Source organism: Aquarana catesbeiana, linkage group LG01 (assembly GCF_042186555.1).
Source record: "Aquarana catesbeiana isolate 2022-GZ linkage group LG01, ASM4218655v1, whole genome shotgun sequence".
Lineage (NCBI taxonomy): Eukaryota > Metazoa > Chordata > Amphibia > Anura > Ranidae > Aquarana > Aquarana catesbeiana.
The window spans coordinates 495,711,130-495,723,361 of NC_133324.1; the positions used below are offsets into that span (position 1 = coordinate 495,711,130).

General features: G+C 39.7%; 1 protein-coding gene across 1 annotated transcript in view; it reads right to left on the bottom strand.

Moving 5' to 3' along the window:
* Positions 1-1,024: 1,024 nt before the first annotated feature.
* CILP2 (cartilage intermediate layer protein 2) overlaps positions 1,025-12,232 on the bottom strand; it is a 78,334-nt gene continuing 67,126 nt past the window's right edge. The window contains 2 exon segments of the mRNA XM_073592268.1: positions 1,025-4,810; positions 4,885-5,042. Coding sequence (XP_073448369.1) covers positions 2,421-4,810; positions 4,885-5,042 — 2,548 coding nt within the window. The 3' untranslated portion in view covers positions 1,025-2,420.

Sequence of the window (12,232 nt, forward strand, 5' to 3'; positions counted from 1 at the left end):
TAAGAAATGCTCCGTCTGCATTCTTGTAAGTATCACTAATAATGCATTTTTATGGCTGACAGTTGGAGTTCTACTCCAGTTCTAATAGACCCCAGATCTCTCTATAAAGAAGACCTGTCATGGCTCATGCTTTCATAAGGGATGTTGTTCATCCCCTGAGGTAGCAATAAGATTTATGAAAAAAAAAGATTATTTATTTGCAAAATTGCATATAATACAAAAACACTAAACTCAGTAAATAAAAAGGCATATAAAGGGATACTTTTTCCAGTTATCCAGTGTATTTTAATTACAACAACTATCATAACCTTCAATATCGATGTTTAAAGAAGAAATCCAAAAACTGGGAAGCATACAGTAAAACCAACACAAGAATTAAAAATTTGCTGCTTCTATTTCATCGTTCATTTATTTCTCATTTACCATTAAGCTAAAGTCATGTGCGATACTCTGGTTGTTTTCATCTGTGTGTAGGCAGGTTGTAAATATGTTGGTTTTGGCGAGTTAGCGGCTGGCCCAGGCTGAGGGAAGGAATTAAGTCTGTGAAGTTCAGTTACCAGGCTTTCTGGTCCCAGCCAGCCCACCTGTGCTATAGAAAGGGGTAATGCTGAGGTCCAGCATCACTGGTCTTTGGTTGGTATGGTTCCTGCTCATGGCTCGTGGTACTGGGACTGCAGTCCGCTGAAGGCACCAGGATTTTAGGAGGACATCCAAGCCATAGAGAATACCAAAATTAACTATCACCCAATGGAGGTATGCCTGCGCAGCCAGACTACAGTAGTTGGTTTTAGTTTTTGTTCATATTGAACTATTATGCTGCAATTTGTTCAGTAAAGTTACATTAACTGTTCTGAGCCTGGTCTGAAGTTATTCAAATGGGTACATATTGGTTCTTGCGCATCTAAAGAACCAGGGTTGTAAAACACTAAGGGGTATGAAGTAACACCACTACAAAGGGTTAACTCAGCAAGACAAGGAGTGTAGTTGCTAAGAGTAATCAAGCACAAGTTCAAGACATCAAGCAGTCATTAGGCATGGTACCTGGTAAGGTGACAGGTCCTCCAGTAGTGAGGGGGTTGATATGCTGGCTCCCTCTCTAGCAGTCGGTACCCAATAGCAACCGGATCCAAACCTGCATTATTGGGAGCTATGGCCTGGTCACAAGGTATGGGAAGAAAGGAGTTAAAGAGTGCACGCATAATGTCCGCGTTCTGCAGGACCCCATTCTGTTAGTGGGAGTTAGGTAACAGAGGTTAGCTGGACTGGTGGAGTGGGCACAGGTTCAGTACATCCCTCCCAATGCAACATCTACCAAGTTACAATGTGTAGTGACATGGGACAACACCTTTAGATGATCTTTAAATCGGGGAACCGCTTTAATGTTAGATTTTTCACATGACCGCAGTCTCTGCCTTGATGAGCGTACTCTGCACAAAAGGTATCCCCCCATGCAGGGCGAAGATGACCCAGCCCACATGTGGAAGACCAAAAAAAGCTTGTGCTGCTAATTTATGTACGTGGAACCTTCATATCTACTAGTTTCTGCAGTTAGCTAAATTTTGGCGCAGTAATACAAAATTGATTTTGACTGCTGTGCATGTGTTTTTTTTTTTGTTTTTTTTTCTGTGATAGGTAAATAGATTTATATTGAGCTCAAGAATGCATGAATATTTATTTAATCTTGTACTAAATGCAATTGTATTTGCAGCCTTTGCTATCTGATATAAAATGTAATGGGGTGTAATTGAGTAATCTGTCTCTGATTTTTATAGCACTCCACTCCAGGCGTCAATGGACAGATCTAGCCCTGGCATTCTAGTATGAAGATTCAATTTCCCCTGTCAAGCTAGGACCTATTTCACCCCCTTCCACCTTTACATTGCTGGTCCAACAGAGAGGAGTGGTAGACTGGAAGGGATAGGGCTACGTTACAACTTTTTAGATGAGATTAAAGTTTGCATTATAGAGTGGCCTAGGTTTCTGGAGTCCCAGGATACTTTGCAAGACAGCTTAGACAACATGCAAGTGACTGATACACATGTAATAGATTACTTTTATGTGAGTACGGACTTGTTCTGAATTTCTGAATATAAAAGATAAAGAAATTGTCTTAGCATCACTGATTCCTTTTAAAAGAATTTATTAAATTAAGTTGTCAGTGCACCCAAAAACTGATATTTTAAAGTTTTTAGTAGTTGCTAGCCAGCTAAACCACCTAATATTTTCTTAAAAATCCTTCTTCTTGGGCTTTAAAGGAGACATAATTGGTAAATCTTTATGCATATGTCCCCAAGATATACCGTATGTAGCCACCTATAACTGGTCATTTAACTTTTGGGATGCCCTAATGTATTATCAGAAGTAACTGGGTACTTTAAGTTTAGAAACGTTAACTTAATCTAAGCATTGTGAAAATAAGTTCATCCTGACTGTGTCATTTTCTGTCTTCTCTGACTGGCAGAAGGCTTCCTAGATTGACTAAAAGATGAAGACTGAAGAGCAGGATAAGGCACAACACGTGCAGGTGTTCCTCTTTGTTCATTTTCTTGCATGCTCTGCCGGATCTCACGGAGTGTTTCACTGGGATTGTTAAGTAAGCGCTGGAAGAAGCTTTTTCGCGTGATTGGTTTCTCCTGGCAACGGAAAGTGACAGCAATACCTACTTGTGATTTCATCTCCCTAGAGAATCCATCAGAGGTACCATCAAAACATCTGCCAATAGCAATTTCTTTTGCCAGCCGTGGGTTTTGATCAGTAACTGTGTAAATTCCATAGTTGTGCCCTAGTGGGTCAACTGGAGCCAACATATTAAATGTTTCAGTATTGTTTCCTAGTGCAAGTGGTGGATGACGCCTAAGATATTCTTCTAGAAGTCTGTTGATCTTTGTAACATGACAACTTCCTTGAGGTGTTACAGTGACCAAAGTTCGGTCTACTAAATTTTGGTCAAACAGCATTCCACTACATTTGAATTCTAGACAGGCTGCTGAACTACCTTCCACTTCCAGGTCCCTTACACTCCGTGTGTCTCTAAGCCCATATAGCTGACCTACTGTGTGGGTGTGAGTCCCTCCAATATTTCGTGTTCTAACCATATATTCCTGTGGTCCGTGTATTCCAATCTTAATGTAACAGGCACGAAACTCTTGTGGGTTTGGCCACCAGGACAGGTAGCTGCCAATCCATGAAGTCAAGTCTGTCTCATCAAAGGGTACAACATTATACTCATATTTATCCTCTTCTGCTCTATAAAAACGAAAGTGATTGTCCAAGATAGAAGCCTCTTCACAACGTTGTAAGTTTCTGTAGGCATAGATGGGGCCATGGTTTTCTGCAAAATTGTTTGGGTTTGGCTTGGCCAGGTTAATTTTAAAAGCTGTCTTTTTACCAGCAGAATCTTCATGATCAGTTCGTTGATAATTTAGCTTAGATAAATAAGGCTGGGTCACTCCAATTACATTGGGATTTAGTTTGGGAGAAGATGGGGCAGCTTCAAGCTCTTCACCACCCATTGTAGCAGTGACATAGGCAGAATAAGCATCTGGTTGCACAGCATCACAGAATGCAGGGAGGCAGGCTCCACTTGAACCTGTTACCACACTGTCAAACCTACCCCATGCTCTAGGGTTTGATGAAAATCCTGGCATAGGTTCTAGATTTATTAGTGTCACAACAATTCCTTCTAGCTGTTCATTAGGCATAAATTTCTCATTCATGAAAGCCCGTACCTTGACAAAACATCTCCTAAACTCTGGTACATCCAAATTAAAAAGCCTTCTCTCTCGTATTTCCAATTGTCCAATTAAAAAAGACCTTTCTTCCCTTTTTCTTCTTTTGTCCCCACTTGGCAACCTAAAATGGCTTTCTTCTTCCCAGAGACCAGTCTGTGGATTTAATGACCATAGTTTCATTTCTTTGACATGTTGAGGCATCTTAATTTGTTCTACATCCAATCTCACCTCCACTTTTCCAGTCTGGAGCAGGGAATTTGTACTGTCCTCCCTGAAGTCCAAATGAAACATTCCATAAGTCCTTAGAGGAGAAATATCTCCATCTCTGCTGACAAAATTTAAATCACTTGAAGCAGCAGAGGCAGAACTGATGTTTCTGGGGTCCAGGAAAGTTAAACTGGCCTTAACAGTGCTGTTGTAGGGTTCTCCAGAAGTCCTACGGAAAGAATTTGGTGGTATTATAATCTCACCAATGGGGTCCTCCCCAAGTAAATCTCCAAGAGAAATTATATTGGTCACTCTAGGGTTCAGATCAGTTGGGTCTTTTTTTCTCATTACTTTTACATCCTGATAGACAGTATTTCCTTTTGGATCAAATGGAATAACCTTTGTAGTCTCAACAAATTTTTCCTGACGGTCCACAAATGTAACTACCAATCTTTTAGTTCCCTCTGGAACTTCTAGAGTAAAATCCCCTTTATAGCCAGTAAATCCCTTGTTTTCTCCACTCAAAAAGATTTGCCCAAACCGAAGTGGTTCCCCGGTGTCATATGCAGTCACCCGTCCACGAACCATAATCTTATGTCGGGAGCACTCACCACAGCCACATTCTACAACAACCATCACAGGTAGAATGTATCCTGGACACTGCACCTCTTGTAGTTTCATTTGTTTGACCCCACAGCAATAGTTTATGCTATCTTTACACTGGAGATCCGAGCTTAAGTGGTCCATGCATTGTGTGTTAGGACACCTGCCTACATTGTAGTAATAAGAGCCAGTTTTATTTTGAAAACAATCCATTGGTAGCTTGATCAAATGTTCATTTGGGGACTTGTTACAGAGGAATTCACTTTTACCTAAAAAAAAAATATAATTAAAAAAAGCTATAATTGCTGAAAAATATATGACAATAAATGCATTGGTTACTTACTTATGACCTTTAGATAGGCTACAGAGGACCTGATAACCCCCACTCCATTGCTTGCTTTGCACTGATATATCCCTCCATGTTTGGTTTGAATGTTTCTTAAAGTTAAACTTTTGTCATACTTGAGTGTTTGTTTGTCCAGCAATGTTCGATTGTGATACCTGTAGTAGAAAGCAAAATATTCAGTAACACGAATAGGAAGAGTTACTTCTAAGTACGGAGTGTTGAATTAAACTAGAAGACTTGTTCATCATTTCAATGGATTAATCAAAGGTTCATGAACACTAAGATGAATACACCAATAACTCATTTAGCACATACAGCTGTGCTCATAAGTTTACATACCCTGGCAGAAATTATGATTTCTTGGCAATTTTTCAGAGAATATGAATAACATAAAAACTTTTCTTTCACTCATGATTAGTGTTTGGCTGAAGCCATTTATTATCATTCAACTGTGTTTACTCTTTTAAAATAATAATTACAACAGAAACTACCCAAATTACCCTGATCAAAAGTTTACATACCCCAGTTCCTAATACCGTGTATTGCCCCCTTTAACATCAATGACAGCTTCAAGTCTTTTGTGGTATTTGTGGATGAGGCTCTTTATCTTCTCAGATGGTAAAGCTGCCCATTCCTCTTGGCAAAAAGCCTCCAGTTCCTGTAAATTCTTGGGCTGTCTTGCATGAACTGCATGTTTGAGATCTCCCCAGAGTGGCTCAATGATATTGAGGTCAGGAGACTGAGATGGTCACTCCAGAACCTTCACTTTATTCTGCTGTAGCCAATGACAGGTCGAATTGGCCTTGTGTTTTGGATCATTGTCATGTTGGAATGTTCAAGTACGTCCCGTGGCAGCTTCCTGGCTGATGAATGCAAATGTTCCTTCAGTATTTTTTGATAACATACTGCATTCATCTTGCCATCAATTTTGACCAAATTTCCTGTGCCTTTGTAGCTCACACATCCCCAAAACATCAGCGGTCCACCTCAGTGTTTCACAGTAGAAATGGTGTACCTTTCAACATAGGCCTTTGTGCCAGAAGTTTTGAGGCTTGTTTTGAGGCTTTCTGTGTTGTTTGGCGTATTTTAAGCAGGCGACTTTGTGGCATTTGCGTAGTAATGGCTTTCTTCTGGCGACTCGACTATGCAGCCCTACTGTGCCTCCTTATTGTGCATCTTGAAACAGCCACACCACATGTTTTCAGGGAGTCCTGTATTTCACCTGAAGTTATTTGTGGGTTTTTCTTTGCATCCCGAACAATTTTCCTGGCAGTTGTGGCTGAAATTTTAGTTGGTCTACCTGACCTTGGTTTGGTTTCAACAGAACCCCTCATTTTCCACTTCTTGATTAGAGTTTGAACAAGCTGATTGGTATTCTCAATTCCTTGGATATTTTTCATATCCCTTTCCTGTTTTATACAGCTCAACTACCTTTTCCCGCAGATCCTTTGACAATTCTTTTGCTTTCCCAATGACTCCAAATCCAGAAATGTCACTGCAGCACTGGATGAAAGATGCAAGGGTCTGTCAGGAGTCCAGAAACTCACCGACCTTTTATGCACACACACTACTTACAAGCAAACAGATAAGAGGTGAGCATGGTTACCTTTAATAGCCATCCAAACCCCTTTGTGTCAACTTGTGTGCACGTTATCAGGCCAAAATCACCAGGGTATGTAAACGTTTGATCAGGGTCATTTGGGTAGTTTCTGTTGTGATTATGATTTAAAACAACTAAAAACAGTTGATTGATAATAACTGGGTTCAGCCAAACACTAACCATGAGTGAAAAAAGTTTTTGTGTTATCATTCATATTTTCTGAAAAATGGCCAAGAAATCATAAATTCTGCCAGGGTATGTAAACTTATGAGCACAACTGTACATCCCTGGAAAAAATCCAGTCGTTACCATCCTCATTAAATGTCACTTTATACTGGAGGTACTGTATTTTTGTGAACATATAGCCATTTGAAGCAGATTGATCCTTTATTTTGTCAGTTTGCAAGCCCATCTTATGGCGGTTGTGACACACAAAGTTACAATTTGTGATTTTAAAGTGCAAACAGTTTTGACATGATCCCGAAGGTAACTTGAGGGTACACAAAAGAAAGCAGCAAATGGCTTGTTTACATAGCAAATTGAAACCTTGGTGCCTTTTTTCTATGCATGGAAAGGCTTAGTACAATGCGGTTTCTGTGCAGTTGCGGTTTTGGAAAAGGTGCAGGGACCTTTTCCCTGCATTTCTCACAGGTACAGCAGCCCTTTCATTTGACTAGGCTGCTGTGACCACATATGTGTGAACCTAGCTTTAGATAAACAGACTGAGAAGGAGCAGTTTTCATGTACTCTGACCCAAGAGCCACACACTGTTAAGCTGGCCATTCAAATCTCGGCCGTTTCATCAGGGACCGGCTGTGATTTGAACCATGTATTTTAGGACTGATTGTACCTAAGTTGATCCATTGATTAACTTGGGTACAACCAGCCTGTCAGATTTTTAGTATACAATTATTGCCAGCGGCTATAGCTGCTAGCAATAATCACTGTGTTCTCCCAGCCGGGATGGCTCCCAGCGCCCCCACAATTGCTCCGCAGGAGGGATTCCCCCATCAACCCTGACTGTGCTGATGGGGGAATCGAACGATTAGCAGTAAAGGAAATCGTATCATCTATGGCCTGCCTTAATCTCTGTATCATCTTTCTGTAGATAATAATTTCCTTCTACAGCCTTGCTTATGTTGTATCCTAAATTAAAGTGAGCAAACAGCCAAATCTGTCCAAAGCTATGGTATTATTAGGTGGCTTGCACAGCAATAGTCTGGTATAACAGACTACAGTCTGCTCCAACTAGTTGTGGAGAGAAATATTTTATGGGGTAGCACTGGACTGAAGTTTTATCCAATACAGCTTTGAACAACATCCACTATTAGGTACAGGAACCCCTTGGGGAAGAGGCACTGGATAAGAGCAGATAAGAGGGTCAGTTTTACAACCACTTGATTGTGCTATGTTGGCTGATTTTATTGTAGCATTCCTGCCTGGGGAGTGTTTATTATGATGGGTGGCAGTGTGAGCACATGGGTGCACATGGGTGCAGCAAATACTCACGAACTTTAAAGTGATTCTTTATTTTTTAAAGGTTTTCTAAACTTTCTAAATCAACATTGACTATCTTTAATCCGTATGCTGCTAGCATTAATAAATAGATAAATATATTATTATTATACATTTTATATTATATGTGTTGTATTTTTTACATTTCTTCAGTTCCTTTCTGATTTTTGGCCTAGGCCAAAATTAAGTTATACATCCCATGAGTCTTCATGGAGTTTTTATTAAAAGTGAATTACATAGCGGTTTCAGTTTGTGGTGCTCAGATACAGTTCAGTTTCACTTTAACCACTTACTGACCGCCAAAACGTTTTGTCAGCAAATAGCAGCAGCTGTAAGCTTGGTATCATATTTTACAACTGGCAATCGGTTGCTCAGTAAAAGTGATTTTGGGAGCTTTGCAGCTTCCTAATCACTTTTACTGTAGTGAGAAGGGCCATAATCACCTTCTTTCCTGATCTCCTCTGTGACTAATAAAGCTGGAAGTGATGATTATTTAATCACTTCTGGTTTCAAAGTTGTCATTCCCTGGCTGCTACAGCCTGTGGAGAAGCTAATCAAGCACAATATGTACTTGATTAGCTGCTTTGGAGGGCAAGGGGGACATTGGGGTCTAATAGTCACCTGAGGTCTCCATGAAGAGTACCTGTCACCTGCTCAAAACTATCACATAGGCAGCTTGTTAGCCCCCTTGTGATAGCAATAAAGTTAATAAATAAAAATGTAAAAAGTGTAAACATATTAAAAAAAAAAAGTAAAAACACCCGTCTGTCCCTGTGCATACACACAAATGCAAATATGCACGTTAGTCCTGCGCGTGTATTTAACCACTTCAGCCCCGGAAGATTTTCCCCTTAATGACCAGGCCATTTTTTACGATATGGCACTGCGTCGCTTTAACTGACAATTGCTTGGTTGTGCTAAGTTGTACTCAAACAAAATTGATGTCCTTTTTTCTCACAAATAGAGCTTTCTTTTGGTGGTATTTGATCACCTCTGCGGTTTTTATTTTTTGCGCTATAAACAAAAAAAGGCCAACAATTTAATTTTGCTATAATAAATATCCCAAAAAATAATAATAAAAAAAAAGTCTTTATCAGTTTAGGCCAATATGTATTCTTCTACATATTTTTGGTTAAAAAAAAAAAATCACAATAAGCGTATATTGATTGGTTTACGTAAAAGGTATAGCGTCTACAAAATAGGGGATAGATTTATGGCATTTTTTTTACTAGTAATGGCGGTGATCTGCAATTTTTAGTGGGACTGCAACATTGAGGCGGACAGATCAGACACTTTTGACACTTTTTTGGGACCAGTGACATTTAAACAGCTATCAGTGCTATAAAAATGCACTGATCACTGTATAAATGACACTGGCAGGGAAGGGCTTATAAGTAGGGGGCGATCAAGGGTTTAAGTGTGTCCTAGGGAGGTGTTTCTAACTGTGGGGGGGAGGGGACTGACTGGGAGTACAGAGAGATCGCTGTTCATAATCACTAGGAACAGACGATCACTGCACATCCCTGTCAGAACGGGGATCTGTTTGCTTACATTGACAGATCTCCGTTCTGGCTCTCTGTGGAGCGATTGCGGGTGGCCGGCAGACATTGCGGCCGCCAGCCACGCACATCAGCTCCCCCACCATGAAGCCGGCGTGCAAGCGCATCTGCTATAGCTGTTAAAGGGACCAACATACAGCTACGGCGATTTGCGGGAACAGGCCGACCTGCCGCAGTATAATGACAACGGCTGGTCGGCAAGCTGTTAAACAGCGATTGCACCACACATGTGAGATGACATGGTAAACGTCACAGTAAGAGCAAAAATTCTAGGGACATCATTTATGATAAGCTCTATAGTGATAACCTGTAAAGGCATTTAAACCATCACCTATGAAAAATCTTAGGTACCGTCGTTAGTCGCCGTTTCATGGGCACGTACAATTTTGAGTCTTGGTATCTATTTACTGGAGAAAACATAATCTTTTATACTTTACCAAAAAAATTGGGCAGTATATTGTAAAAAATTGCCTTTGATTGATAAATGGCTGTGAGTAACATAAAAATTGTTATCAGCTACTGTTTTATTATCCAGGGCCTCTCCTTTCAGAAAAATGTATAAACGTTTGAGGGTTCCTAAGTAATTACCTAGCAAAAAATGCTGATTTGAAGGCGTGTGAAAAATAAAAAAATTGCACTGGATAGCAAGTTGTTAAAGAAATGTATTCAAGAGTGTATTCTAAAAATGTATGTATGCGTGTAATCAAAAAATGCTTTCAGCTTCCTCAAAATCTCCAAATTTTTTTTTTTTTTTTCTGCTGTGATATGACTTCCTCTTAGAGGGGGGCTATATTTGTTTTCCATTGCCCTACTGTACGAAGGTATATAGCCACCCTCTCTTACTCGCTCCCAAGATGAATTACGGACTATATTCTATGGGCTCAGGGATGTGTAGGGTTCACAGAAATTAACTAATGTGCACTGCGTGTTCTAAACATAGGAAACTGAGGGGGAAAAGGAAAGGTTTGTGAGCTCACATAGGATGTTACAAGAAGGCAGAAAAACAGAGTAAGAAATCATTTCATTAAATAATTAGACCAAAGATTATTGAAGGTGCCACATCCCTAATAATTTAAACAATAAGAAAAATATATGGAATGGGACATTTAAGGCACCAAACTTACAACACAATCATTATAAATATAAAAAGCTGATTTTATTATTGTTCCATCATTAAAAAACATATTCTTAATAAAAACAGATATGCACAGAACAGATAATCAATATATATTGAGAACAACCACACAGAACATCTTCAATGTGCAGTCTTAAAGAGGAACTGCAGTCTGCTCACATAATTTGTAATAAAAACATCTTTGCCATTCTGAAGCTTCCCTCCAACCACTTTGCATAATATTTTATATATACTGTGATTCTGTATTTGCCAAATATGCTGCAGAAATCTCCCTCCACTGTCTGGCTGCATCCACTTTAACTGTGGGCAGCTGAAGCTGCCGCCTGTTCACTTCCTGGATTTGCACAGACACACGCAGAGGCACACCTCCAGCTCTGCAGCTCTCATTGGCCCTGTTATGACTCATCCCCCCTCCCTTCCAGGTAAACTCTCACGACAGTGAGAGAAAGAGCTGTGCATGATGTCAGAAGCCTAGGCTTTTTACCAGACAAGAAAGAGGAAGTGGGCTGTATAAGGTATTTTACTGCTGAAAAAAAATATTTTACTATCCAAAGTTAAAACAACAAGGGCAGAAGATTTAATAGATGGAAAGTTGAAAAAAATACTTAAGATCTGCTTTTAAATATGCATTAATGTTGCAGATTCTACCACTTTACTAACACCCTGAAGAAAACTCATACTCTCTATGAGTAGAAACTCATTGGACTTATTGTCACAAGACAATGTGGTTCTCAACGTGGTTCTGTGTGGTGGTTCTCAATACATATTGATTAATGCCCCGTACACACGGTCGGATTTTCCGATGGACAATGTCCGATCGGAGCGTGTTGTCGGAAATTCCGACCGTGTGTGGGCGCCATCGGACATTTTCCATCGGATTTTCCGACACACAAAGTTGGAGAGCAGGAGATAAAATTTTCCGACAACAAAATCCGATCGCGTCAATTCCAACCGTGTGTGGCCTGTTCCGACGCACAATGTGCCACGCATGCTCAGAAGAAATTCCGACACGGGACAGCTCGTTCTGGTAAACTTAGCGTTCGCAATGGATACAGCACTTTCGTCACGCTGCAATGTTAAAAATGGTTTAATACAGCGCACTCTCTTCTTCTTTATAATGTGACAAGAATTAAGTAGTTTTGCTGCTCATATTCACACACACTTCTCACAAACTTTTATTTGTGTTTTTTTAGTGGGATTCCCTGAATATATTGTTATTAGTTGTCACATCTGACAGTTTTATATTTTTTAATTTTTTTTTTTTTTTGGATTTTAAGCCTTTTTTTTTCTTTAATGTTTGGATTTTTTCCAAGGCTGATCTTTGTTCAATGTTATTTTTATTTTTACTCCCGAATATTTTTGTGTGTGTTTTGTGTGTCAAGTTACCCCAACACCATTGATATCTTTTATTATTTAATCTTAAGGAGATTGTTTGTTGTTGGTGTCCCTTGTTCATTTCACATTGTATATTTGAAATGTACCTGAATCCTCACAAACCAACTGTCATTTTTGAAGTAAAACACATAGGAGAGTATA